This window comes from Hippocampus bargibanti, linkage group LG15 (assembly GCF_051943395.1).
Source record: "Hippocampus bargibanti isolate YZ-2025 linkage group LG15, ASM5194339v1, whole genome shotgun sequence".
NCBI classification, from domain to species: Eukaryota; Metazoa; Chordata; class Actinopteri; order Syngnathiformes; family Syngnathidae; genus Hippocampus; species Hippocampus bargibanti.
In genome coordinates, this window is record NC_142748.1 from 6,179,643 (window position 1) to 6,207,429 (window position 27,787).

The following is a 27,787-nucleotide window of genomic DNA, read 5'->3' on the forward strand; positions in this document are numbered from 1 at the left end:
ATGAAACGTTCTTAGTCGTACGTTTTATGTTTTTTTTAAGTCTAAAATCCACACTTAATGTCGCATCTGAATTTTGTGCGCATGCGTGAACTAGTGGCGTGAAAGAGGCACGATGGCTGAAGAAAGTCCCGTGCTGGTGTCACTGGTAGAGGAATTTGTCTCGGGATTGCAAGACAGCAAAGCCAAAGATGCAGTCGCAGGTAGATGAATAAGTGTTCAGTTTGACCCTTCTTGGAATACTTTTGTTTTCGTTTCCTTATGTGTGTGCAACGCACCATACCAGTATACTGTACTAGCTAACTTAGCGCATCAACATCCTGTTTGGGAATTACATCGCCTGTACACTTTTTATCATGATACTGTACTTTTAAAGATGTGTGTAATAATTGTGTATCTAACCCTACTGACATGGGGGATAAGTCTTACAAAAGGGGGATAGTTGGGCAGCGTGCTTACGTGTTAACGTCACGTTACTTGCTAACATTTTGCAACGAAATGAACTTTTGACCTGCATGCTTCGAGCGAAGATATTTTGTGTGTACATTTGGGAATATTTGTGTACTTAACCGGTTTTTGTGTGTTTATACTTTATTATATTTCTTTTTAGTTGTCAAAAATGGAGATGTTACTGTTCTGCAGCTGGTGGAAGCCTTGGGGTGAGCTGATATTTCATATTACAAGGCAGCATAACTTGAACGACAGTTTGATGAAACTGGAGTGTTACCTTTGTGACAGTTATTCAAACATTTCATGTATTTGTTTTTTTTTTTGTCTTCAGACCGAGTCTGACTGGCACTCAGCCTCACACTCGAGCCAGAGGAGTCAAATTGCTCTCTGAAGTTTTACAGGAGTGCTATGAAGACCTCACACAGAAAGAAGGTGTTTCTATTTATTCAGTGGCAATGGTTCATTTTGTTGTATTGAGGGTTCTTGTTTTACACGGGGCCAGTATCAACTGAAGTTCAGTTTCTGCACTTATAGTGGATACATATAAAGTACTATTTTGAAAACAAGCGACTTCATATCATTCTGTTATTGTGTAAAATATCCGTACCCGTGTCTCCTCAGTGGAAGTTCTTCTTTCGTTCTATGAGAACCGACTGAAAGACCATTACGTTACCACATCACCTGTCTTACAGGGACTCGGGATATTGGTGAGGTTTGCTACTTTTTATTGTTTACCAAGGTCTATTTAACACGGTTCCTTTAGGTAATAATAAAACACACTATTATCCTATTCAATGTAATTTTTTTTCTTCCCATTTCCCAGACCCAATGCCCAACATTGCCTCCCGGCGCAACCGTTTCCATATTGAAGTCCTTGTTCCAAGATATTCATGTTCAGGTGAGGTCTTTTTCCCCTCCAGTTGCAACACTTTGCCAGCTGTCATTTTGTTGTCTAAATGCATTGCTTATGGTTTATGTATTTCTCCGCAGTCGCTGTTGCTGGTCGACAGAGCGTGTGTCTATAAAATGCTCATTAACATTATGGACACCAGAGAGGCTGGTAATAATATTTTTTATAATAATAATAGTTCATTTGATGGACCTGATTCGTTTTCAGAATGTGGAATGTGTTTAATTTCCTAATTTCTGTTCACAGAACTCAAGGGTTTAGGAGCCGATTTTGTCTTTGGTTTTGTCCAGTCGATGGACGGAGAGCGGGATCCTCGTAACCTCCTCTTAGCCTTCCAAATAGCTAACAGGATCGTCCATAGAGGTTATAGTCTAGGTGAGAGTGGTGACTACCCTTTTTTCCAAATTAAATGTTATTGTTCAGCGTCACGATCATTTTCCTCTGTATGTTTTTTTTTCAGGTAAATTTGCAGAGGAGCTTTTTGAGGTGACGTCATGCTATTTCCCCATTGACTTTACCCCGGTAAGTCCCTGTTTATTCAGCTGCTTTTAGTGGGTAATTGATGAAAGCAGATAAAATTGCTGTTATTTTATCACCATCACAACCTCGGCAAATCTGTAGAAGAGAGCAGTCCATTGAGTTCATGTCTTTTTGTTGCCGTCGAGACAAAGTTTTATTTGTGGATTTTTATTGCTTTGCTATTTTCTATTTTTTTCTATCTAAAATTAATATAGTTGAGTGAACCTGGCACCGTCTCTATTTGTGTTAAGGCAAATACAGTGCAAGGTTTTATGGACATATACTTCCATCTTCCAGTTTATAAAAATAAAATCAGAAAATATCAGATTTAAAAACATAAGCCGAACTTGATCAAAAAGGTACATCCTCCCCTTTCTTTCCTTCATTAACAACTTACTGATCCTGTCAACCTCCTTCTGCACCATTATCCTGTTTCTCAGCCCCCCAATGACCCGCACGGTATCACCAGAGAAGAACTGATACAAGAACTGAGAAACGTCCTCACGGGGACTCCCAAGTTTGCTGAGGTTTGTATTCATCACTAAATTTCGCACCATGTGCTCATTTTTTGAATAAAAAAATACATAGATACTTCTAAACATATCCTATTTCCCCAGTTTTTGTTGCCCCTAATTATTGAAAAGCTGGACTCTGACGTTCAGAGTGCAAAGCTGGACTCTCTTCAGACCCTGGTGAGAAATCTCACTCGCTCGTCACAGCATTAAAGTAATTCAGAGGAGTCTTTTTAACGACAGGGATCTTGTACCGTGTTGTTCCACCCTCATTGTTGCGTGTTTTTTAGGCTGCTTGCGTGGTACGGTATGAACACAAGGACTTGGCGGGATTCCTTGAGGGACTTTGGGCATCACTGCGCAGAGAGGTATGCAATTTCTAACATACAGGATTCATTTCATATTTCTTTCTGAAGCTTTCTCCATGGATTTACTTTTAAAATTCATCACCCAGGTGTTCCAAACGTCAAGTGAAAGGATCGAGTCAGCGGGCCTCGCCGCGATTATCGCCGTCACTTCCTGTCTTTCTCGCTCGGTTCTCAACTCAGACTCTGAAGATGCCCTCAGCGTTTTCCTGGAGATGGTCCTCCAGGGTGATTTATTTTACTTTGTCACACAGGCAATTAATTGAGATTATTGATTCGTTTTTATTTGTATTTTTTCAATGTGAACAACGTATTGCTCCAGATTGCAAGCATCACCTCTCCGAGCCCGACTTGAAGCTAGTGTGGCCCGCCGCTAAGCTACTCCAGGCAGCTTGCAGCGCTTCCAACAGGGCGAGTCACATCATCGTAGCAGCTGTCATGCCAGCGCTCATCGAGCAGTACAACAATAAAAACCAGGTAGATACCCCAAAGTGGTTCGGTACCGTTTGGTTGATACAGCTTGACGTCACATTGTCTCTCTGTGTTTTGTTTTGAGCAGTGTTCCCATCGACGGACGTTATTGGAGGTGATGCAGCGGTTCGTTCAGTCTGTAAAAAGCAGCGAGTTGTCAGAAAATGGTGAGTGCGGAGATTTTCAGGGCATTCGAGTTATGAACAACGATACATATGAACATTTTTTTTGTTGTAACATATGTAGTAGTTTCTCCAGTTGTACATGTAAATATCTTAATAGAACACATGTTATTAAGTGTTTATTTTTCAGTACAAACCAATAGAGGTTTCTTATACAAGCCTTAAACATATTTATATAAACCTTAAACATACTTATATAAGCCTTAAACATACATTCCATATAAAATATAGCACTGAATCAACTTACGAACAAACTCAACTTACGAACGACCGTTTGGAACGTATCGTGTTTGTAAGTTGAGGAGCATCAAATGTCATATCTTCAAGAATGGAACCATTTCCACCATATCAACCACCAGGCTTCACAAACAGTATTGAATCGAGGTTTGAAATCCTAAAAAATATATATATATAATAATATTAATAATTATCCTGTTTGTGTGTCCCTTAGATGAGCTTGTGCTTTCGGGTGTCTGTCCATCATTGTGCAGCGTCACCTTCGCAGCTCTGTCAGAGACCAACGACAGCCTGCAGGTCACTGCCATGGCTTTGCTCATCTCTCTCGCGCGACAAGCAGGTAAAATGTCTAAAATGGACCGTTTTCCCGAACCTGATTTTAGTTTTCATTGTCAAGCCAATCCCTTTTTTTAAATAATTGTCTTTTTTAGGGTTGTTATCAAACTCTCAAATCGAGCTGGCTGTCGATCATTTGGCTCGTCTGGTACTGTCAGATGAAGATGACAAAATCAGGTTAGCTTACATTTTCCTGGTCTTTTTTTTTTTCTTGCTCTTCACGTACAAATGGCGTTAAAGAATTTTCCTTTTCCCATCAGTCTTGCCGTGATCTCGTGTGCTGGGGGTTTGGCAGAACTGCACCCGACTGTTTTCATCACCAATATGATCCCTAGGATAAAGAAAGTGATCTTTTCTGGTAATATACCAATAATCATTTAGAGAGGAGAGTCGTACTAGCTAATGTTTTTCTCTCTGTTTCTTTCATTTGTTTCCCATATTTAGAGTCAATACAACAAGATTCCGTGCAAAATAAACAAGCGGCCGTGCGTCAACGCTGTTTGTCCGTCTTAGCTGCGGTTTCCATCAAGCCCAGTGTCGCTCAGGAGAGCACGCCTGTCCTCTTGGAAGTCGTCTGTGCGGCACATTCCGGTGAATCCCTCAGATATTTTCATGATGCCTGGACCTTTAAACTGCAGATACATTTGTACAGTTTAGAATGTTAACACATTTTTTGGGAGATGGACGGGGTATCCTCTAAAGTCACTTGAAAATATTTGTGTAATTTTAGTCAGGTTGGAATGTGTAACCCCCTCTGTTCTCTTGTTTCAGGCAAGCTCGGGTTCTCCTCAGAGGAGGCGATATTAGCTTGCAGCAGCTTAAAGACAATAGCAGAGCGAATCGAAGACACCGAAGACTCCGGACGATGCTTCCATGAAATCATCATCCCGCGACTTCTTTCATTAGCGCTGCAAGCTGCGCTTAAGGGTGCGCACGTCTACGATTATTTTCCACATCGCGGTCAAATGACACTTTTTTTTACTGATTCACAGTCAGACATGTGCAAAAATGTGTCCACTCTAGTGCCAGGGTTTTTGTCAGTCACTCAAATTCTAGGACCTACAGAATATTGAGTTTTAGGACTACATAAACATTCAATGCAGTGTTAGTAACCTTAGACTCTCTTCTTTCATCAGGAAAAAAAGTTAATACGTAAGTTATATGGGTCTGGAGTTATATGAGTTTGAAATGATGGGCGACTGTCTAAAATACAATGCAATACATACATATTGGCTTTAAAAACAGCCGAAGCTGGAACAAAGCGCTAACAATGGAAAAAAAGGGAAATGCTGCCCCATTGTGGAAAACAAAAACATTGCCAAAGGCCGTGGCCAGTGCATTATCGGCACCCAAGCATGAAAAAAAATTGGGAATGGCGCTGTACGTCGTATTTTCAATTCCCGAATAAATTCGTGAATAGCAGTGAATGAGTTAAGCTGAATTTCACGTTGTGTCTGTGTGCTGTCATTTTAGGCGAGAATTCATACGCTCACTGCAGTCCTCTAACACACGAGACGGTTCTGTCCACCATGGTCGGCGTCATCAGTACAGCTTGCTCCAGGCTGCAACCGACGTTAGTACAAACACCTGTTTCACAAGCCAAATTATAATTCAGTTAGTGACCGTCACATATTTAATTATATTTCAAACCAACAATGATTTGTCGTACATTCTGATGTCATCCATTACTCTCAATGTTTATTTTTCGTCGAACTTTGCTCACAAGGTTTATGTTTCCTGTTGTGGTTCCTCGTCTTGTGCTTATTTTTAGACTAGCGGGACAGACAGCCGTGCGGTTTGTGTCACTCTTCCTGGACGGTGACGTCTCCTTTTTGCCCGGAAACTCCTTCCCGTCGCAAATAAAGCTGCTTGCAAATGTATGCATCTGGTTTTGATTGGAATGTAACAGCGGGAAGTCTCCAAATGTGTATTGTAGAAGGGCCTGTACACTGTCACTCGATGTTTTCATAACATCTTTTTTCACTTTTTGCTCTTCCCCGAAGCTTCATGGTGACTCATCTCGGCAGTCTCAGATGGTTTGCCTACTGATGGGATGTGTGTGTTCGCTACCTCGCACTGTGAGTCTGCAAATCAATGACAATCTTGTCTTTAAGCTTTCTGTTTTAAAAATTTTCTTTGTTTTTAGGTAGCAGTGCCCCAAATGGAGCGCCTGCTTTCAGAGTTGGAAGAAATGAGTTGCACGTGCTGCCACCTGATGTCATACACCTCCGCTGCCAAGTGTTTTGCCGGCCTGGTTAATAAGATTCCAGCAGGTTTGTTAATTTGCTACTTTTTGTTGTTGAATCCATGTTGAACTAAAAAAAAATATCTTTAGGTGACTTTCTTGACAGTCTACTTCAAAAGACAATGGCCAGAATCTTGAATGAGTTGAACTCAGCAGCTTCGAGTGTCCGTATGCAGGCATTCACCCTCATGATATGGGTAAGTCACTCCACACTTGAATTCAGAGTCACAAGCTGTTGCGAAGGTGAAATTCCCCTGCCCTCCTTTGGTGTTGCAAGTACAAAAATATGCTGAAAATATGACCAAAGTTGCTCATGTCTCCAGGTTGCCAAGGCTCTGCTTCTTCGCTATCACCCAACATGCGCAGCCCTGACTGACAAGGTGAAAATCGTTTTCACAGAATCGGGTACATCGACCCGTATCGTAAATCCATCCAACATACTTTTTTTCTCATATCACCTAAGCTCTTTTCGCTGCTCGATGACGCCGATTTGGGTCCCGTGGCGGCCGACGGATTCTCGCTGCTGATGAGTGATTCGGCGGACGTCCTGAGTCGCGCTTGTCACGCAGACGTGCGCATCATGTACCGACAACGTTTCTTCAGCGAGAACTCTGCTAAGCTGGTGGATGGTTTCAACGCAGCTCCACAAGGTGAACCTACATTGGTCTTAATTTTGCTCATTTGCACAAAACATCGATTCTATGGCTCGTCTCCTAAACACTACGTCACTATGCTGCTCTTAACTCATTCACTGCCAGACATGTGCAAACATGTGTCCACTCCAGTGCCAGGGTTTTTGTTATTGTCACATGAATTCCCGGACCCACATAATATTGAGTTTTAGGACTAGATAAACGTTCAATTTAGCGTAAGAAACTTGACTCTTCTTTTCCTCAGAAAAAAAGTTAATTCCTAAAGTATATGGGTTCGGAGTTAAATGGCTGTCCAAAATACAATGCATTACATATTTCTTAGTTTATATAGCGCTTTAACAACAGCTGAAGCTGGAACAAAAGCGCTAACATAGAAAAAAGCGAAATGCTACCCTGTTGTGGAAAACAGAAAAAACGTCATATTTTCAATTGCCTAATAAATTTGTGAATGGCAGTGAATGAGTTCAACATGATTTGTGTCTTTCTCCTCCAGAGAAGAAACCAAACTACCTAAAGGCTCTGTCCAACATAGTCAACAAACTACCCAAACAGGTTCAAGTTACTGAACTACCAGCGGTGAGTTAAGATTTAAAAATAACATCAATTAGTCACGTTTGTGATTTTAAATACTATTTGTGTGTCTATTCAGCTGCTGTCACTGTTGCTTGAGGCCCTAACATATCCAGACCAAGGCGTCCAACTGTCCACACTGTCCTGCTTGGAGCCCGTCATTGCCGACCCACCGGCGGCACTCATCCAACAGCTGGAGGCTTTGGTCGTCAGACTGCTGCCCCTTACGTCCGCTCCCGCGATGGTTAGCGAGACCCCGGGGGAATGTTTAAGCGTCAATTAAGTTGGTTGTTTAGCTAGCACGGACGGGCATGCACATGAGCCAGGTTTGTTTATATATTCACTATCTTCCAGAATGTCAAGATCGCATCGCTGCGGTGCATCCACGCCCTTTCCCGCTTCCCTGAGCATGAGGTGAACAAGAGGGTGACAGAGCAGTATTTTGATCTAAATGAGAATAAAAATGCAGTGATCCCTCGCTACTTCACGGTTTCAGTGCATCATAGATTTTTTTCAGGGTAAAAAAACATTCAGAATTTTTAAAAAAAGGTGCATGAGTCAGTGGTTTCGTACATAGGTTCTTATCGCTGACGTCACCCAATGACAGCACGATATGTCATGGTTTACAGCCATGTGGATTGGTTGTGCATCTTCTCGGCCCGCCCAGCGGTGTCTTATCATGGGGGTTGTTATTATTATATAACTACTTTGCGGATTTTCACCTATCGCGAGTGGTCCTGGTTCCCATTAACGGTGGAAAGTGAGGGATTACTGTAATTCTAAATGCATCAGAATATGTACAATAATCCATGGTTAAAAGTGTTCATTTCTTCCTATATATCGTTCAAGACTAGCAAGGAATGCGCTGTCGAAAATATGATGTCATCGAAAAAGCTCTCAGCATCAATTTTAACTCCTAGGTGTTGCCATTTCGGAGCCGCGTACTGCGAGCTTTGGCCAGACCTCTGGATGACAAAAAGAGGCTGGTGAGGAGAGAGGCGGTTCAGGCACGGGGAGAGTGGTAAGATTGACATTCAGTAATATTTCACTGTGTTATTTTTAAATGGGGACTCTTCCTAAAAATTAGATTTTAGTTATGTAGTGGGAGTCAGTATAAATGAAGTTAAATATCACTGACAATTTCCTATAGAAATGTTCACAGATGTCTCGCTGCAAAATATCCTTGGGAATTTCTTTGAGTTCTTTTGAGCAGTTGCCTCATAACATATCATGTCCCTGTTTCTCTAAGGTTCCTCTTGGGAAGTCCTGGAGGAAGGTGATTTTTTTTTTCTATTTTCAACCCAAAACATTCTACAAAAAAAAGATGGAGTCCCACGTTCACATGCACGTCATTTTTCCCCCATCCTACTGAAATGTGATTGATCGTGACTTCTCGTCTTTTCATAAACGCACAATTGAGGCATCTGGGCCGACCTCTTCAACATTATCATTGAGAATTTTTTTAAATTTGCAAGACAGTTTTTGTTCAACGTGTGTCCTCTGAAGAATGTAATGCAGTCCAGCGTCTGCGTCAAGCGAACAAGGCCTTAATGACTTATTATATCATTCTACTTTTACGATAATTTGGGGATTGTCCACATGTAATCCCAAATGATCATGTTTGAAAAGGAGTTTCTCGTGAATGAATTACCGTGTTTTCTGGAATATAAGGCGCACCTTCAATAAATGACATATTTAAAAACATTTTGCATACATAAGGTGCACCGCATTATAAAGGACACCTTCAATGAATGACACATTTTTAAATGTTTTCCATGCATAAGGCGCAAAAATATATTCTTTTAGGTGCACCTTATAATGCAGAAAATACATTAAATATGAGCTATATTAAATTAAAAAAAACAAGTGGACGTGACTAGGTGAACTGACTCACATTTTATAGCCTTAGTGGACCTGATTGCTTTGACACTTGACTGTCATGTTAAACATTGCTCACTTTGACATTTAGAACATGCAGCAAATCCCATGTAACTATTTGTTGTCAAACCAATGAAATTAATTTAAAATGCTTCAACAAATTCAACTTGACTACATGTGGAAAGCACTCAGTCACGTGTCTCATTTCCATGTCAACCAAGTGAACATCACAACATTAATTCACAGTCCCTGCCCGCATTTGGGATATTTTTTTTAAATAATGGTGAGATCAGCATTTTTGTTGAAAAAAAAATCCATATGTCCTGTCGCCCCACTTTAAAGTGTCACATGTGCAAACGTTTAGTGATATTTCTCAATCCCAATTTCGAGACTGTGGCAACATTATAAGCGACACCTGGAAAACGAAATATGAGTGAAAACTAATTCAGTGGATATTACGCATTGGTGGTTTCTGAGTAAGTTGCAATTTGCCTCACAGAGAGGACATAGGTTCAAATCTGGGCTCAGGTCCCTCTGTTAGGTTTTGACATTCTCTCTAGACTTGCATTTTTCCTCAAGGTACAGTAACTTCATGCCGCATCCTAAAAATATGCAGTGTGATTGGCTTGCGACCAATTCATGATGTTAAGCCAAAGTCAGATGCTCAATACTCCATCTGCGCAAAAAGCAGAATCAGGACAATGGATTAAGATGTAAAACTCTTGGATATGATCCCTAATATCGTGTCTCACAAAAGATAATTCATGAGCAAAATTCACATGAAAAAAATGACCTATGCTAGAAGGTTCCATTTAAAAAAAAATATATACGCTGGCTGATTGTAGAAGTGAAATGCAGAAATAAGAAACCACATTTGTTTTAAAAGTTAACGTTGGAAGGCTTGCTGCATTAGGCACAAAGGTAGTCCAAACACTCAGCTCGGAACGGGGTGCAAATGTCTCAAAATTGATAGAACAAATGCTATCAACCCGATCGTGAGAATGAAAACGAGTTGATGGCGCATGAAGTGTATGGCTCAGATGGCCATGGGGTCTCTCCTAGAGAAGGTGCAGTCCCACATGATGCCGTCGCCAGTGGGAAGATGACTCGAGGGCAGGAGAACACGCGTGAACCACTGCCTGGAAAACAAAATAGAGACATGTACAGCTCATTATGGGGAAAATGACTGAAATAGAGTAAACAATTGATAGAAATTCCATACATGAGCTGGAACAAAAATTCTGCTTTTGCAAATTTGGGATAATTAATATATAGCAGTGCTTGGAAAAAAATACTGTATAATGGATGTTGATAATAAGCTAGGATGGGCTCAAAATGACGTGTGACTCAAAAGAAGTGTAGAAAATTTATCATACGATATATTCATGTTTGAGATTGGCATATATTTGAGGAAATTTATCCTTTGGCGCCATCCGGTGGCGTCCTGGTTCCACAGAATGGTTGAAGTGAGTTGAAGTGCTTCATTTTGATGATAATTTGTCACAGTTTATGGCATTTATGTGAATTATTTGCAGATTTTCACCATTTAGAACAGACCTTTCTATATTCTGTTAGTAGCAAGTGTACAAAATAAAAAATAATAATCATGATTTCTCCCGGTGACTAATAGTGTTATTGAGTATAGAAATGTATAGAAAATAGCAAAATCTATTTTATCTACACTGCAGAAGTGAAGTTATTATTTTTTTTATGAGGCTGATTTGCAAAAAAATTGCTTGTTTATGGCCTTAAAACAGACGTTTTAAATGTGACGTATACATTAGAAGGACAATTGAGCTCTTTAAATCTCCGTAGACAAAAGCAGCGGTTGAATTATCTGAACCATCAAATACACCGCATTGAATCGCAACAGCATGAGAAAAAGTGGGAAAACATGCAACAGAAACCCACTTGCGCGTCTCCACGCCAAATAGTTGCTTCCAATTGCCCATCTTCCCGTGATGATATGGATTTTTGAACACCTGAAAAGCCAATCATAGATTGATATCAGTGATTGTGATTTTTGGATAGTTAATCGAAGTTAAATTTTGACTGAAAACCATGATAATCCAAAAAAAATAATTGTGCAAAAACAGAGTGGCGTGTTTGCAAGTTTCATACGCTGTGAAAATAATCATTATGCATATATAAATAATCGCCACATCCACCGCTTCTCTGTACCTTGCCCTGTTCCTTTAGTCTTTTCCTCTCTTTGCGGTTGATGTGGCGCTCCACGCTGGTCTCCCCTCGACAGATGAGCGCAGCGTGCCACAGGGTCAGGCCTCCCAAGGCGACCGCCACAGAGCTGCGGGGTCACGTACCATCATGATGTATCACTTTATATACCATATATGTGAGTGGGGGGTGTAATGTGCAGTCACCTGGTTAGCACCCAAAGAAAGATGATGCTCTTGTGCGCTGTCATCTCTGTGGACGTGTACGGTGGGGAAGGGGTCTGATAGTTTCTCTGAAGAACATGAATTTATTGGAGATTTACTAGCTGATATTTACTTGTCACTAATACCACCATTTGTTTTATTCGCAAAGCAACTCCAATGAAACACGCCAATCATCACATTCTTCACCTCGACAGCGCTGTAGGCTTCCAGGAACATGTCTCTGCTGCTGACGCTGCAGTAGATGCAGCCCAGAGTCATGTAGACGCAGAAGGAGAAGAAGTAGCGATGGTTGAAATGACCCACGCAGTTGTTGAGCCAAGCTTGGGGGAGTGCATGTTCAGTTTAACACATGGATATAAAACAAAATTTGTAGACACATAGTTGCGTTTGGATGTGCAAGGATACGACAGTGATGGTCCATCTTCAAGATACAGCTGGAATTCAAGCAGAGGTGAGATGACTGAAGAGCTGACATGATGACACAACAGTAAAAAAAAAAGCTTACGTGTTGCAGATGCTGCAGTGGTGCGTCCTGGCCGGTTTTGGATTGACGCATTTCTTACAAATGGACACAGAAGGAATGTGGATGTTGTCCTAAAAGAAATCAACAAAATGAGATGAAGAATGTGGAGCGGTGCATTGCCAAGACCGAGACATCATATTTGGCAAGTCGAAATAAATTAATTCCTAAATTATAGGGGTCTGGAGTTATATGAGCTTGAAATTGTGGCAGATGTCATAACAAGTCAAAAACATTGGGGAAACTAGTCTACCGTTGTTTCTTAGATATTTTTGTGGTCGATAGAGAAGCACCAGGGTACCTTGGGTGGGTGTCCGGGGGAGGTTGTTGTGGCCATGTAGTAATGAAACACCACCATGACCAGGAGCCAATGGCCGCAGCACAGATGCCAGATACTCCAAGGCAAGGCGTATGTGCCAATGATTGTAGGTAGGACGAACATATAGACGATGACAACTACGGATGTCGTCAGGAGGATGACTAGAGTGACAAATGCCTGGGAAATGTAAGATGTCAGGGGAGTCACATGAGACGTCTGCATGCAGTCATTTACAGTAATTTGACTTGATATTAGTTTTATGTACAAAAGTGATATAATTTAGGGTGTTAATTTGTCACCCTTTTACATTCCCTGTAGAGTTAATAATGGTTCCATGTGCATGGCAAACTCGGTACAGTTATTTGGTACAAGGGGTCGGAAAATATTTTTTTACGAATTAATACATATCAAGATTGAGTACTCACCACTCCAAACCAACGAGTGACATTGTCCACGATCCAGTACACGGGTTCGAAAGCGCAGTCCAGCATCGTGTCCGAGTTGGTGAAGCTGTTAAAGTAAAGAGACTTGAGCAGTAGCTTGCTGTAGCTCCATAACTCTCCAAGTCCGATGCTTGATCGGGGCTGGCCGCCCCTGCCTCGACCCCCTGTCTTTGGACGGCATGGTCGGCACCATCCCATGGCTAGTCGCATGGCCCGGGAGAGATGCCACCTCCAGCTGCTGCCCATGCGCATCCCACAACCGGCGCCCCCTCCTCCTCGCCCACACACCCCGCCTTCCAGACACACATACAAACAGATGCAGCAACAGTTAGAAACACACGCAGCATAAAAAAGAAGTTCCGCATAGCGAAGGTGGATGACAAGTGACTCTTCCATGGTGGATGCAGACAGGCAAGTAAGGATTCTGGAATTGGTAAAGCACACTCCACTACCTGCAAGTCAATGAGAATGAGGTCTTCCAAGGTAATCAATTTAATAATTCACAGGGACAAAATTAGTGCCTAGGAGGAAAGTGGTAACCTAATAAGACGGAACCACAAAAGAGAGTGAATGTCTCAAGAAGGAATAAAGGGACCACCTGATCGTGGGCATGTCATATTGATTACACGGATAAGATCCTTTTGTTCCTGAGGAGGACAGAATTAATTATATGAGACCAAAGAAAGTGGTAATCTGTATATGCTGCTACTTGAAGACCCGACAACACAAATCGTTTATGAAGTTAGTAAGGAATGTGTGACTTCTGTAAACAAGTAGGAAAGACAACCATATGAAATGTCAGGGATGACATAAACATTCATGGTCATGTATCATATTTCACTTTGCATATCTACCTACGAGTGATTCATTTTGGAAGTGGATGTGACATGAACTCTTTCTTTAGCGCGTGTCCTCATTTGGGTCGCATGTTAAATGTAATTTTCTGGCCAGATTAATATTTTTCTCAGAATGAAGATGAAACCTTTGCTTAAGTATTAATACCCTGCTGTGGCTGCAGTGTTAGCCAAATGCTAGCTGTCAACACGCAACCCAATAAATCGCTTTGTCCATCAATCGATCCATCCATCATATTGAACAACGCGGATGTCGTAAATGTTGAAGTGCGTTACCTGCTCAGGTCAAATGTGTGCACATTTGGATAAAGTGACAGCTTTACGGTCACATCATGTTTGGTGGGTCCTCAAATTACATTTTTTGCATCAGAACCAAATAGCCCGGTGCTTCCAAGATCGTCTCTTCAGGACCGCATGTCGCTAAACAATGAACCTTCAAAGTCTCTGGGTTAACCACAATACATTATGAAACGGATATATTTTTTAAAAGATGTGTAGTTGCTGTTGGCTGTTTCTGGTTCGGTTTGTATTCGTGGCCTTTTCTTAGCTGTTGTCAATGACAGGAGAGTGTAAACTTCGAGCATAGTAATACATCTTACCTTAATTATGCTCAGACAGTCCCTCGTGACCGCCGTGTATTATGGAAAATGAATTTAAGCTCGATTGACCGATATAACCAATTCAAGCTTTTTCTGATTATAATGCACATATTAAATAAATGTGTTGTATGTATAAAAATGTTGCATGGGTTAAATACTCCAAGCTTTTTCTGAAAACACGACATTGACCGGAACAAGGAAGTCGCGCGTGTCATGTGATCACTGAAAATGGCCGTGGTGACATGGTGAGGTTCTTCTTTTTGACCTAAAAATGTTAATAATGTTCTGACACCATAATTTAAGCCCTTTGTTGGTATTGTCAAATCGACATTGCGTTTCTGTACCAGTTATTAACCTATTTTAAATGGAAATATGACTGTTGTTTGGTGTGTGGCTTTCTATTATTCAAATTTACTCATCAGGCCTTTCTCACTATTGTTGTTATAGGAACTAAAACCTCCAGACAATTGTTGAAGTCAAATATAAATGCCCAAAATAAAAACATAGTTGTCCCACAGTTCGATCATTGAAACACACATTAGGGAGTCCGTTGACGTAAAAATGAAGAATAATGTTAATAGTTAAAATTCACCATGTTGGAAATAGTTAAATGTGTGCACATTTCGACTTAATAATTGATCACAGTGTTGTTCACGGAAGATAAATTGAACAACCCAGTATTGCAAATAGTTTTTTTTTTTAATTTTAAACACAAGTTTACCTGTGATGTTAGTTATGTGATCGCACTCCTTCACATGCACCTGCATCATCAACTTCCTGTGTGACATATATTGTTTGATTGTTTGAGTAAAATATACATATTAATAGTCATGGTTAAAATTCCTAACTTTACTCTCATTCAGGCGTTCCCGGTGGCGCAACTATGATGCTGAGCTAAAGAGTGCCCGTCTGGAGGCAACATCACTTGAATTTTCCGACTCTCATCCTCTCAAACCTATTTTGGTATGAAGCCTGCTTCTCATTTGGCTGACCAGATAGAGAGCAGAATCTAATATTGAGCAGATAGGCAAACATTTTGCCTAAGTGGATTTTTAACCCCGCTTAGGTGACAGACACCAAAGCTCGCCGTGGAACTCGCAAGGGAAGCACCTCCTCCTCTTCGTCCTCCTCTTCTTTAGCGGCGACTGATCCCCTCAGCTGCATGTTGGATGGAACAGATCCACTTTCCATGTTTGCAGCTGAGACTCCATCTGCGTTGCACGCCCCCTTTGCCGGGGTCAGTTGCACTTTTACACTACCCCACTAATTGCGTTTTTGATAAACACTCAAAACAATATTATGGATTGAATTGATTATGAATGATTAATGTTGATATGAATGAGGACTAATATTGTGCTTATGTGCGAATTGTAATAAGGATTTGTGCTTTTAGGATGCAAAGAAGAAGGACGACGAGCTAGTGGGTGCAGACTTTGAGCCCTGGTCCATGAAGAGAGGCGAAATTCTGGCGAGGTTCACCACCACTGAAAAACTTTCCATCGTGAGTCGTCCTCTGAGCACTTCAATGGAATACATTTTCTTTTTTTCAACCATTTTATTGCATTTTTTTGTTTCTTTTTTTTAGAATCTATGCATGGAGTCAGAAATGGGTAAGACAAAAGTTTATATTTTATGTACTGACCACATGGATGATTTATTATTTTGTTTCTTCTGCATTCTGGCTGACCTAGCAGGAAATTCCCAAAATCCGGGATCCTCTGCTGTCTCTGAGAAAGTCCGCACTCGTCTGGAGGAATTGGATGATCTAGAAGAGGTAATTGCTTGCATCACAAATTAATGTTCCACATTATACACAATGCAGTAAATTAAAAACTCCCATCATATAACCCTTCAGTGTATGTATTCTTAAATGATGAAAAGTGACATTTATGTATACTTGTGTGCATGCAGGGTTCCCAGAGAGAGCTGCTCAATCTCTCCCAGCAGGAATATGCTCACAGCATCGAAGAGCTAAACCAGTCCCTTAAAGAGGCCTGGGCCTTGGACCAGAGGGTCAAAGCCCTAAAGATTGTAATCCAGGTAAATCCTAATTTGTGTGTAAAGTTACATTGGGATAAAGTTTAAATAAATAGACCCCCGAGTATGACTTTGGTTATTTCTGTGGATTTGTGTTATAGTGCTCTAAGCTTCTCTCCGACACCTCGGTCATCCAATTTTACCCTAGCAAGTTTGTTCTCATCACTGACATACTCGACACTTTTGGTATGTAGTGAATTATTTTTCTCATTTGCTTAAATTAATTTGCTCTTTGTGATTATTTTACTTACTCTACTTTATTTGTGTGTGTATGTAGGCCAGCTTGTGTATGACAGAATTTGGAGCATGTGTACAGACGCAAGACCTTTGCCGGGTATGGATTCCGCTACCAATTTGCCAACTGGTTGTTGTGATACATATATGTACAGATAGTTTGAGAATATATTTGACAAAACTGTAATATCACCCCCAACCCCCAAGACTCTTTTACGGTTGACGATGTCAACGACACAGCCAAGGAGACGTGCCTCAACTGGTTCTTCAAGATCGCCTCCATTAGAGAACTTTTACCAAGACTGTATCCTCCCACCCAAATATGATGACAGTGATACTATTAGCAGAATTCATTCCTGCGTTTTCCTTCTTAACATAATCTGTGAGCAGATACGTCGAAGCCTCCATGTTAAAGTGCAGTCGCTTTCTGAACAAATCGTGAGTTTGGATCCCGTATGGTCATTTGTGATTTGCTTCAATTTGATTAAATGGAGTCACTCTTCCAACACCCTACAGTGGTATTCAGGAGACTCTCCCACGATTGACCGCCATGATCAGAGGGATTGGGGACCCTTTGGTAGCAGCCTACACCCGAGCTTACCTTTGCCGGGTAATATTAAAGCTTTTCACAGATTTTTGGCAAATATTCGCACACATTGACATCACATACAACGCAAGGATAATATCAACGCTCATTGTGCTTTTTTCTGCCCAGGTTGGCATGGAGGTCGCCCCCAGCTTGAAAGACAGCCTGAAGCGCAACTTTTTCGACCTGCTCGGAACTTTCCGTCAGATCAGCGGGGAGAGCGTTCGCAGCCAGCTGCTCGCGCAGAGGGTGGAAATGCCCGAGTACCTGACTTTGTATTCGCCCGCCATCAACTGGATCCTGCAGTGTAGTGCATACAGAGCACCAGAGGTGTGGACTGAGACTTGCTGAGGCTTCCAAATGCACTGCTTTGGATTGAGGGGCCATTATGTAATATTAAAATTTGATCAAATCAAATTTGATTTGAACAAAATTAACACATGCTCATTTTCTTCACTCTGTTGTCAGTTTCAATTGAATTTTTTTAAACCTTTGTTTTTCCATTCCAGACTCTTCTAACAGAAATGATGGAGAGATGTAAGAAGCTGGGTAACAAGTGTGTATTATGGACAATGTGCACGGTCTGGTTTGTTACATGCTGATTTGATCATTAACTCATTGGCGTTCAACGTCATATTTTCAGTTCCCAAATAAATTTGTGTATGACATTGAATGATTTAATATTAATGGAATGTTTTGATTCTACAGCGCCCTTCTGTTGAATTCAGTCATGAGGGCATTCAGGCCCGAGTTTGTGGCCACCAGAGCAATGGATTTCATCGGTATGATAAAAGACTGCGACGAGGCCGGGTTCCCAAAGGTGAGCAAGAAAACATCAAAACGACCCCTTTTATGGATAATATAGCAACTAATATGTTTCGTCTTTTTAATCTCCTCTTTAGCATTTGTTATTTGGATCACTCGGTCGCTGTCTGGCTTGCGCCGACCCTCCAGAATCAGAAAAGCTGACCATCCTCAACGAAGCCTGGAAAGTCATCACCAAAGTCCGCAGTCCTCGGGTAAACGTGGTACTACGTTCTCACATGTGACGAAATCCGTGTTGATAAAAAAGAAGACTGACATATTTTATTTATTTATTTTCCACACAGGATTATGTCAACTGTGCTGAAATCTGGGTGGAATTCACCTGCCGAAATTTCACAGTAAGCCAATGGGTTCGGGTTTTTTTTTTTCAGAAAAAAATAACTCTCAAGTTAACCTTTGTATTCTTCAGAAACGGGAGGTGAATACCATTCTGGCAGACATCATCAAACACATGACTCCCGACAGGGCCTTTGAGGATACTTATGCTCAGGTTTGCCTCTTTTTAACAGCTCATCATCCTCTTATCACTTGCGCTCCAGTGACTCCATCTTTGTTTCTGCATTTAGCTGCAGTCTGTGATCAGGAAGATCCTCGGCCACTTCCACGACTTCGCCGTCCTTTTTTCCATGGTCAGTTCACCAGCAGTAAGGCACAAGATGTTAATGTATATTTTCATTTTTTGACCATAATTGTACTCGAGAACATTGAACAGCCAGCAAAGAATTAGTTTGGATATGCCAAAGTGTCATTATATTTGTTATTTGTCCTCCAGGAACGTTTCTTGCCATTTTTGGACATGTTCCAGAAGGATAGCGTGAGGGTGGAAGTTTGCAGGTCCATCATGGATGTCTTCATCAAGTTAGAGCACTTCTCATGAATATGAAAAGTTTAGTTGGTGGGCGTCTTCAGTCGGTTTCATGCATTTGCTTATTCGCAGACACCGGCTGGAGCCAACCAGAGACCCCGTCATCCTCAACGCCGTGATGCACATTTGCAAGACGATGCATGACTCGGTCAAGTGAGGCGAAAAACATTGCAGATGTGTGTTTTTTTTTTTTTTTTTTTTGTCTATTCGGGGAGTGATTCCGATTGTGTTTGTGGCATTCTACAGCGCTCTCACTCTGGAGGATGAAAAAAGATCTTTGTCCATGCTGATCATCGGCTTCTTGCGTGTGGTGAGCGATTTTCTGTCAAATTGATTACTTCTGCCTCATTTTTCTGAGTTCTGTCAACCTGACTTGTTGCAACAATTTCTCCATTTATTCCTTGACTATTTATTAAGATTACTCTCACCCGCTCTGTTATTTCACAAATTATGCAGACTTTTAGGCGGTCTTATTTTGTCTCTTTCCATCTGTTTATCCAGGTTTCTTTCGGTCGTGACTTTGAGCAGCAGTTGAGTTTCTGCGTGGAGGCCAGAGCCACATTCTGCAACCTGGAGCCAGTAATGGTGCACCTCATTCACGTTCGTATGAATCTTATCTTTTCGCAATGTACAGACGTTCCCTGATTTACGAACGAGATACGTTCCGAATGGTCATTTGTATGGTGAATTTGTTCATAAATTGCTACAGTGCTATATTTTGTCTGGAATGTATGTTTAAGGCTTATATAAGTATGTTTAATGTGTATATAGGTATATTTAAGTGAACTGTATTGGTTTGTACTGAAAAATAAATATTTAATAAAATATATGCTCAATAAAGGTATGTACAACTGGAGAGAATACTACATATGTTACTACAAAAACGTTCGTATGTACCTCTGTTTGTAACTCAAATGTTCGTAAGTAGGGGAGGGCCTGTACACCCGTTTCTGTGTATATGTGCAAAAAAACATACTCATTGTTTCTTATTGTCATATTCAGACAGTGAATCAGTTGGCGATGGAAACCAGGAGGGTGATGAGAGGCAATCATTCCCGCAAAACAGCAGCATTCGTCCGGGTGAGTTTGATTGACATCCTATGTGGGTTTTTTTTTGTCCCAAGAAAGACCAGTGGTAGCCCATTTGTACCAGCTGATGGATTGTTTCCTTTCCATGTTGTCCAGGCGTGTGCTGCCTACAGTTTCATCACCATTCCGTCGCTGGCCAGCATCTTTAGTCGTCTTCACCTTTATCTGTTGTCTGGGCAGATTGCGTTGGGTAACCAGTGTTTATCTCAAGGTCAGCAGCTTCCCTTTTTCTAAAAACCCAGCTTTTGTGTTGCCATGGTGAAGCTAAATACCGTATTTTCTGGTGTAACGACGCTCCCCTACATAAGAACATTCGAGTTACAAACAACGGTACATACGAACATTTTTGAAGGTACATACATATATGTATGTTGTAAATTCAGACAGAGATACTGTAAGTTAGAGTTTGTATTGTGTGCCTTTTTCGGAGTAGTACTTTTTTCTGCCGCTGATCTCTCTCTAACTTATGTAGGATTCTCTCCAGTTGTACATGCATAGATCTTTTCAGTACAAATTATTACAGGTTACTTATACACGCCTTTAAACATAATTCTATAAACTTTAAACATACTTTTATGAGCCTTGAACATACATTCCATACAAAATATAACACTGAAGCAATTTACGAACAAATTCACCTTACGAACGACCATTCGGAACGTATCTCGTTCGTAAGTTGGGTAGCGTCTATATATGGCGCACCCCCAATGAATGGTGTATTTTCAAACGTTTTCCATAGATAAGGCGCACCCGACTATAAGGCGCACTTTCGTTTTGCAAAATGTTTTGCAAATAAAATATATAAATATGTAAAAGTTTTCCAAATATCAGGCACACCACATTATAAGGCGCTACAGTAGAAGCTGGGATTATGCACTACTTCATATAAGGCGCACGTGTATATAAGCCGCAGGGTCCGTTTTTGAAGGAAATGAAGGCTTTTGGATGTAACTTATACACCGGAAAATGTGGTAGTAGTTATTTGTGTTTTTATTGTCCCGTAAAATCCTAGTTCAAGTTGGATTTTTGACTTTCCACTTTGGTCTTGGCCTGCAGCGGATGCTTTCTTAAAAGCAGCAGTCAGTATTCTTCCGGAGGTTCCGCGCTCCATCAGCGTGGAAGGGAAGCTTCGCTCTTCGGAGAGTTTCCTGCTCGACTTCATCAACAACTTCCTGGCTACGCTTCTCGTTGTCCCTGTAAGATGGTGTCCATTTAATAAGTTTTTTTTATAGATGAAAATTTGATTACTTGAAAATTATTCTGCTTATAGGATCACCCCGAGTATGGTGTGCTTTACTTGGTCCGCGGCGTGCTCAACATAGTGCAGCATTACACTTGGGAGGACAACAGTGATGCTAAAGTGCGTGTGTACATCTGTGCCCTCCCACTGCTGGCTGCCATGAGCCAAGAAACATACCTGTACACGATGCCAAAAAGTAAACACACATTTAAGCTACTCATTAAAGCTTCAATCTTTTAATAATTGGAAACTTGTTCTTCCTCCCCCCCCAACATTTCAGTGGACTCCAACGAGACTCTTTATGGGGGAGACCCTAAGTTCCTGTCTGAGATTAACAAGATGTGCGAGACCTTGATCGGACAGATCCTCGACCATCTGAAGTCTCTCGGTCGAGATGAGGTGAGACCAAGCGCAAACTGTGTTTTGAACTTCGCCATACACATACCTGCGAGACCTTACTAACGGCTCAATTTTTCCTTACTTACTGATTAAAAAAAAAACATATGCTTGTGTAATATTTCATTGCGCAATTTTATTAACAAAATTTCACATGTAAACATTAATACTTTTAACAAGTTACAACATTTCTAGCAATAATCAAGTTTGTTCTTTGTTTGGCTTTTTTTGCTGTGGACAAATTCAATTTGTAGCAAAAAAAAGGAATTAGCATTTGTGTTCTTACGATGAATGTTTATAAAAAAAATATGAATGATATTACGTCGGAAAAAAACACGGTAAAATGTTTTATTTAACTAATTTCAAAATAAAATTTGTCTTCTCTGAACTTTTGTTTCTTCTCGAGACTTTTCGCACAGACTTGTTTTCTCAGTGGTCGACTTTGCTTTTTATGAGTAGTGATATTTGTTATAATTGACATTACTGATAATATTTAATGACGATAATGGAATCGAAAATATCTTAAAATTATTTTTAACCAATTTTGTGTTTCCCGTACAAACTTTCTTGTATGCCATACACATCTAAAAATGTGCAAAGATCGTACAGAACATGGCAAAATACAGCCACTTGACAGGTATGGGATAAGGGTTGTTGTCGTGTTTAAAAACAAGATTGACCCTGAACGATTTGTGTTTTTTGGCTTGCAGCAGAGCACACGCCGCCAGAGCACTTTAGCCTTCTCTCTGTTCTGCGTCCTGCTCGCCCACGGAGACCTGAGGAACAATAAGCTGAGCCAGTTGGCCGTCAACCTGTGGAACCTCGGCCACAAACACGGATACTGTGAGACACGCGTTTCCGTGAGTTTTGCGCACAAAACAGTGACATTTTTTTTTTATTTCAAAAGCCAAATTTCTCTCTGCGTAAAGGTTTGTAAAACAGTCCAGTCTGAAACTCAGTTACACACATAAAGATTGTTCATCATTTTTTTAAAATAGTATCACAAATAGCTTCAAAACACAATCACTCCAATTCTTTGTTTAGGTTCGGACGCTGGAATACATGAAGCATCAGGCAAAGCAGGCCGATATGTCTCACCTCTCAGATACGGTCCAGAGGCTTACGCTGCAGTCCCGGACTTGAACGTCAGCATCAACAAGTGTTTGTGTCAAAACAAAACAAAAAAAATGAACCAATATATCATGGAAAGCACTAACAAATGCCTTAAAGAAATAAAAGATGGACGGTAGGTTAGTTTTGATACAAATTTATCATACTTGTCTCCAGCTTTCCAATGTCTATAGTGTTTGTCCTTGATAAGGTCTTTAATGAGCTGAAGCCCGTCCCTAGCTGATTTTGGACAAGGAATGAGGTACAGTTTGCACTGGTAACCAGCCAATTGCAGGATTGAGATTTTTTTTTTTTTTTGCATTAAGTGTTGCTAACTTCAGAGCTGATGAAAATGTAATGCGTGAAAAAAATAGCCACCAGCCATTCATATAACTATTATATCATATATATATATATTATTCATAGCGCAGATCATTTCTGAGCTAATTCCAATAAAAAGAACCACGAATTGCTGAATTTTACTCATCAACCCTTATTTTTCATTCTGCTACAATAAAAAATGAACTGGGCAACATTTGTTTCATGTCAGTCTCAATCCTCTCAGTTTATTGAATCAGTTAGTGTATGGTTGTAAAAGCAGATGCCCCTCTTGTCATTTCAAAGGAGAGAAAAAAAAATCAAACAGCGGTCACTCTTATGTCAAATTGGTGGGAAAAAAAGCACACTTCGACATGTTTTAAATTGAGGAAAATGGTGAACAAAATTCTCTTTATGAGACAGTAGCTCAACGCTCAGAAGTCTCTTTGGAAACTGTTCATTTTAGTTAATTTTTATTATATCTCCAATGCAAAACTGACCACTCCAGGGTATGGGGCGGAGGGGGTTAAATATTTTTCCTACCACCTCACACAATACTGCTAATTATTTTCAAGCAATTCTAGATACGGTAGCCATGGTGGACTTTGTGTTCTGCACTAATATGCACACAAATATTGTGTACAAGTACCCAGTCAACAAAAAGTACATTTTAACCCAACCCTAAATTGTGATCCATGTACAAATGAGGGAAATGTGATTTCCCCAAAAGAGAATTATACCTCCCCGAGCGTGAGTTTCAATTCCTCCTTGAGATGGAAACGGTTAGCCCAAAAGCAACAGATTGGAGGCACAAAATTTCTTCCTCAGCTAATGGACAAATGGTCAGATGAGTAACTGAGAAGTGGTCTTGACTACAAAAGGCAAATTTAAACAACTACTTGGACATCTCAATGAAGGGTAGGTGGGGAAATGCTGGCAAGGAGTGATAGATTGGCACCTCATGGTGTCAATGGAAGGAAGAAAGCAACATTGTATTCAACAATGCTGTCGACAAATGCATTGAAAACAAAACTCCAAACAGAGTCCAAGTTATGATTAAATACAATATTTTACTGCAGCTGGGTGAGATCCAGTGCATTTTAAGACTGGATGGCTGAAATTATTGAAGGTTAGAAAGTAGGGATGGGTACCAAAATGTGTTTTTATTTTGGTGTGCACCGATTTGGGTCGCTAATACCAAGAAATCAAATTGTACCTTTTTTCAGTTCAAATGTGTGTCTTTCTAAAGTTTATTTTTTCACAGGAGTGGAAGAGATTGTGAATTCCCACGACACAGTTTAGAAACGTCATTCATTCATGAGGGCTTTCACAGATGTTTAAAATGCATTTCCTGGATTTGTAAGTGGGACGTTCACAACTATACCACAGGGTATACGATAAATACATGTTTTTTTTTCAAACAATTCTGAAGATTATTAACCACGACTTTGAGCAAATGCTGTATTACTTGGACCAAGCTTAGGGTTCAAATTCATTGCAGAGTATCTGTGTTCTTGAAATTACAACTCCAAAATAACCAACATAATACTAATACAATTTGTGAATGCTTCACTTCTTGTAGTATTGCTTCAAATGAACAGATAAGCACTTTGTAATATTAATTAATTGACTTCATTTATTGTAATATTCTTATTTTGTTCTCTTTGGCGCAAAGTGATGCTGTTGTTTTCCTATTTGTCAAATTTTACACAGTGAGGATTGGAATATTTGTGATTTTATTGTGAAATACATTAACACTTATCACCACAAAGACCCGCGCAAAAGTACAGCCGAACGTTGGGTGCCACTGTCGATTGGCGGTACCAAACCAGTTCAATTGTGAAAAAGTACCCATCCCTACGAGCAAGTGGAAGAATTGCTGCCTCATCGGGTGTGGTCGTCCCCGTCCATGTGTGTGTGTATGTGCGTGTATGTGTTTCCGAAGGTGTGTGCGCTCTTTTTGCTCTTCGCTCCCTCAGCTGTGGGCTCAATCCAACTCGATGGGGTTGCTGTCTTCCTGGGCTTCCTCGATGCCGTCATCGTCCTCGCCGGCTCCCATCAAGCTGTTCAGCAAGTTCCCTACAACGGACAGAAATTTCATGAAGTTATTTTACAAAAAGACGAGAGAAGGCATCTGAGAGGTTTTCGGATCACTAACCGAGCAGGCCGCCGTACGAGGGAGATTGCTTAGGGGGAACGCCGAAGAAAAGCTGCCCTATTCTGTCGAGGTACTGACGATGTCCAAATAGGAGACAAAGACACAAGAAGCTTTATGAGATAAGGTGAAGCAGCCACACATTTGTTAATTCACCTATTTTTTTTGCATATTCCATTATTAGCTACAAAATCTCACTTATTTACCGTTTTTGGCGTACTTACCTCATTATACATGGGATCCCTTTTGAGGGAAGGTTGATATTGCTCACATAACACCGTGAAAACTGTTACTTTACCCCTAAATTGACAGAAAATAATAATAATCAATGACGTCATCTTTTTGAGACAGCTTTTTTTTAATATGATTTTTCTCACCCGTCCACTGCCAGCAGTAAAAACCAAATAAAGTTGAGAAGGGGTTGCACAAACGGAGGACCCCTCTCTATGGACGGGTGTTTCTCTGTGTACGTGCTGAATACCACGGAAGCGCTGTTTTTGTTCTTTAGACAGAGGAACCTGTCAAATGGAAAAGATTGTCAAACAATTTCTAAGCGCAGATGACTTTTCGACTACATTGTTTTATGGACGCATACTTACTGTAGGACTGCCTGGGCAACAAACATGTCGACCTCGCTGCGAAAACCTCGTGAGGACGAATACTCCACTAGCATCTGCGCACAGCCCTCCCCATCAGAGGAATGCAGGAAGTGGTAACGAGATTCACTATAGTTTTGTTCTAGAAAAAAAAAAGATTTCAGTTAATATTCGTAGACATGGCTTGTTCCTTTAGACAAGTTTATTTATCATTTGAATTCATTATGGCTAATATACCTTTCCACAAAGTGACAGCCAAAAGCTGGTGTAGCTTTGGGTTGCCTAATTTGCTGGAACCGCCTGTGGACCATTTCAATGCTCTGGACACAAAGGCAACTCTTTCCGGAGAGTTTTGCTCCATGTGGCTGAACAGCCTGGCCAGGTTTTCTGCTCATCAAACGCAAGAGCATCAACGACACCCAAAGGTACGGGAAAGAATGTTTCTATTAGTTGGCTCAATTGAACAGTCACCTAAAATATCCTCTTCTACTTTGCTCTCTGACTTCTCCAGAACTTCAAGCACCAGCATGGACAGATCTGCTGCACTGTTTTGCTGCAGAAGAAAGCACAGAAAACTAAAATGCCACATTTTTGTATAATAGTGGCCAGGGCCCACTAACTCAACTGCAGAAAGTACAAAGCACTTCCAGTATTAGGGTAAGGATATTTATATACTCAATTGCAAAGTGCCACATGTTTTTGAGAGTAAGGCATTCATAAGAGTTGTGACCTGGTGTTTATTACACAGCTGCAAAGAGTAAAAGGCAGTTGGGGGGATTTATTGGAGGACACTCCCTATTTCTACAAGCACATTTTAAAAAATACTTGACGAATAGGCTGCAAACCAAAGTTTGACACCAATCCAAAAATGTCATCTTGGATTGTATTTACCTGGTTATAGCTGAAGAAGAGTAGGGCGCCATTGTACATCAGCTCCCTGGCTTCACTGTGTTTTGACTGTGACATGTACCTGTTGACAGGCAAGAGAGTCACCTGTACAAAATTGATGTGAGTTTTTGATTTCCATGAATGACTATAAATCTTGTAATAGCAGAAATAACAGGCACGGTAGGTAGATCGGTTTATCATAAGGAATTATGTGCAAACCATCAACAAACTGCAACTGTGTTTCAGTTGTGTATGCATACTGTACACATATAATTATTACATGTTCCTTGTAAAATGTTGGAGAATGTTTTGCAAGGTAACACACGCCAGACGGCTAGTGGGCGAGCTACTAGCACATCTGGAGAGTAACAGCAATTTGCTTATACGCGCTAATTATCTCAGCACGTAGCATTTTTAAACTCTTAACACATAGTGGTTTATAATGTAGCTGTTCTGTGCAGTCAGTCAAGAATTAAACTTCCATTGTTTCTTTCTTAAACACGGGGCGACGCTACTGTAAGCACTGTGCTAGCAGTCCGGTTTCAGACCGTGCTAATTGACAGTTTCGTTGTCCAAACAAATGTCCGGAGCAGTTTAGGTGGGCGGGACTGTCGTGATATTTCCCCAATCAGATTCGGGTATGATGCAAGCAGGTTTTAACAGCAGAGAGATCTGGAACACAGCAGGCCTCGGGGAGTCGCCAACTGGAAACTAGAACGTGATGGCGAAATCTTACCTAAAAAATAACGTCCTGTACATCTGGTGTGCTTCATAGTAATCCCCTTTTTCTACGCTGGCTCGCAGTTTGCCTTCGACCCTCTGAACGCCGCCGCGGTTTCTACCACTGGAGCACCTTAGGGAGTCCTGCTCTGACATCGTCGTAGCTCCGCAGCGGTGCTGCCGACTTGACTGACAGTGATGTGTAGTTCGCGAACGATCCGTCTCATTGATTTGAAAGACTGGGCCGGCTCTTTGTAGGAGTCGACTTC

At 40.9% G+C, this 27,787-nt stretch overlaps 4 protein-coding genes across 6 annotated transcripts; 2 read left to right on the forward strand and 2 right to left on the reverse strand.

Moving 5' to 3' along the window:
* The first annotated feature begins 55 nt into the window (after positions 1-55).
* On the forward strand, positions 56-10,935 carry mms19 (MMS19 homolog, cytosolic iron-sulfur assembly component). 2 transcript variants are annotated; one of them, XM_089016141.1, is made up of 31 exons: positions 56-200; positions 608-656; positions 779-879; positions 1,069-1,154; positions 1,271-1,345; positions 1,438-1,507; positions 1,604-1,732; positions 1,818-1,879; positions 2,317-2,403; positions 2,494-2,568; positions 2,679-2,756; positions 2,843-2,981; positions 3,076-3,230; positions 3,313-3,391; positions 3,858-3,983; positions 4,075-4,156; positions 4,240-4,337; positions 4,424-4,570; positions 4,751-4,906; positions 5,453-5,552; positions 5,751-5,856; positions 5,983-6,057; positions 6,126-6,252; positions 6,315-6,421; positions 6,548-6,604; positions 6,688-6,874; positions 7,371-7,453; positions 7,527-7,691; positions 7,802-7,861; positions 8,368-8,468; positions 8,697-10,935. In XM_089016141.1, the coding sequence occupies exons 1-31, from the start codon at positions 113-115 to the stop codon at positions 8,725-8,727; spliced, it is 3,081 nt and encodes a 1,026-aa protein (XP_088872267.1). In that variant the 5' UTR covers positions 56-112; the 3' UTR covers positions 8,728-10,935. The 2 variants fall into 2 exon arrangements, with proteins under 2 accessions (XP_088872267.1, XP_088872268.1); XM_089016142.1 differs by having other exon boundaries at positions 4,493-4,570.
* zdhhc16b (zDHHC palmitoyltransferase 16b) lies at positions 9,590-13,417 on the reverse strand. Its single transcript, XM_089016156.1, has 9 exons — positions 12,989-13,417; positions 12,546-12,740; positions 12,230-12,318; positions 12,130-12,158; positions 11,911-12,044; positions 11,707-11,792; positions 11,507-11,630; positions 11,237-11,307; positions 9,590-10,464 (listed from the first exon to the last, which is right to left on the reverse strand). Exons 1-9 carry the CDS (start codon positions 13,400-13,402, stop codon positions 10,362-10,364), a joined length of 1,245 nt encoding a protein of 414 aa, XP_088872282.1. The 5' UTR covers positions 13,403-13,417; the 3' UTR covers positions 9,590-10,361.
* A 1,264-nt stretch (positions 13,418-14,681) lies between these two features.
* Positions 14,682-23,376, forward strand: vps35l (VPS35 endosomal protein sorting factor like). Of its 2 annotated transcripts, none has more exons than XM_089016143.1 (30): positions 14,682-14,704; positions 15,323-15,422; positions 15,526-15,696; positions 15,853-15,960; positions 16,045-16,069; positions 16,151-16,233; positions 16,371-16,499; positions 16,598-16,682; positions 16,774-16,830; positions 16,938-17,034; positions 17,121-17,168; positions 17,247-17,340; positions 17,446-17,646; positions 17,826-17,872; positions 18,025-18,136; positions 18,219-18,335; positions 18,426-18,479; positions 18,551-18,631; positions 18,708-18,770; positions 18,914-18,999; positions 19,079-19,159; positions 19,253-19,316; positions 19,508-19,606; positions 20,009-20,086; positions 20,192-20,306; positions 21,152-21,291; positions 21,366-21,531; positions 21,616-21,734; positions 22,442-22,591; positions 22,776-23,376. In XM_089016143.1, the coding sequence occupies exons 1-30, from the start codon at positions 14,688-14,690 to the stop codon at positions 22,872-22,874; spliced, it is 2,886 nt and encodes a 961-aa protein (XP_088872269.1). In that variant the 5' UTR covers positions 14,682-14,687; the 3' UTR covers positions 22,875-23,376. The 2 variants fall into 2 exon arrangements, with proteins under 2 accessions (XP_088872269.1, XP_088872270.1); XM_089016144.1 differs by having other exon boundaries at positions 16,154-16,233.
* A 1,015-nt stretch (positions 23,377-24,391) lies between these two features.
* On the reverse strand, positions 24,392-27,719 carry get4 (guided entry of tail-anchored proteins factor 4). Its single transcript, XM_089016161.1, has 9 exons — positions 27,535-27,719; positions 26,802-26,880; positions 26,382-26,463; positions 26,148-26,297; positions 25,914-26,052; positions 25,692-25,832; positions 25,539-25,614; positions 25,318-25,390; positions 24,392-25,238 (listed from the first exon to the last, which is right to left on the reverse strand). Exons 1-9 carry the CDS (start codon positions 27,672-27,674, stop codon positions 25,147-25,149), a joined length of 972 nt encoding a protein of 323 aa, XP_088872287.1. The 5' UTR covers positions 27,675-27,719; the 3' UTR covers positions 24,392-25,146.
* Between the last annotated feature and the right edge of the window lie 68 nt (positions 27,720-27,787).

What these genes read in the sequence shown, in the direction of transcription:
- mms19 (XM_089016141.1), top strand. Translation starts at nt 113, where the DNA reads ATGGCTGAAGAAAGTCCCGTGCTGGTGTCACTGGTAGAGGAATTTGTC. An exon ending in GGACTCCCAAGTTTGCTGAG is followed by an intron (nt 2,404 to 2,493) that starts GTTTGTATTCAT and finishes CTATTTCCCCAG; the next exon opens with TTTTTGTTGCCCCTAATTAT. An exon ending in AGTACAACAATAAAAACCAG is followed by an intron (nt 3,231 to 3,312) that starts GTAGATACCCCA and finishes TGTTTTGAGCAG; the next exon opens with TGTTCCCATCGACGGACGTT.
- zdhhc16b (XM_089016156.1), bottom strand. Translation starts at nt 13,402, where the DNA reads ATGGAAGAGTCACTTGTCATCCACCTTCGCTATGCGGAACTTCTTTTT. An exon ending in CACTGCAGCATCTGCAACAC is followed by an intron (nt 12,159 to 12,229) that starts GTAAGCTTTTTT and finishes CTTGAATTCCAG; the next exon opens with CTGTATCTTGAAGATGGACC. An exon ending in GAAGATGGACCATCACTGTC is followed by an intron (nt 12,045 to 12,129) that starts GTATCCTTGCAC and finishes CACTCCCCCAAG; the next exon opens with CTTGGCTCAACAACTGCGTG.
- vps35l (XM_089016143.1), top strand. An exon ending in AATTGGATGATCTAGAAGAG is followed by an intron (nt 16,234 to 16,370) that starts GTAATTGCTTGC and finishes GTGTGCATGCAG; the next exon opens with GGTTCCCAGAGAGAGCTGCT. An exon ending in ATCATGGATGTCTTCATCAA is followed by an intron (nt 19,000 to 19,078) that starts GTTAGAGCACTT and finishes GCTTATTCGCAG; the next exon opens with ACACCGGCTGGAGCCAACCA.
- get4 (XM_089016161.1), bottom strand. Translation starts at nt 27,674, where the DNA reads ATGTCAGAGCAGGACTCCCTAAGGTGCTCCAGTGGTAGAAACCGCGGC. An exon ending in AGTAGAAGAGGATATTTTAG is followed by an intron (nt 26,298 to 26,381) that starts GTGACTGTTCAA and finishes TTTGATGAGCAG; the next exon opens with AAAACCTGGCCAGGCTGTTC. An exon ending in GTTGCCCAGGCAGTCCTACA is followed by an intron (nt 25,833 to 25,913) that starts GTAAGTATGCGT and finishes TCCATTTGACAG; the next exon opens with GTTCCTCTGTCTAAAGAACA.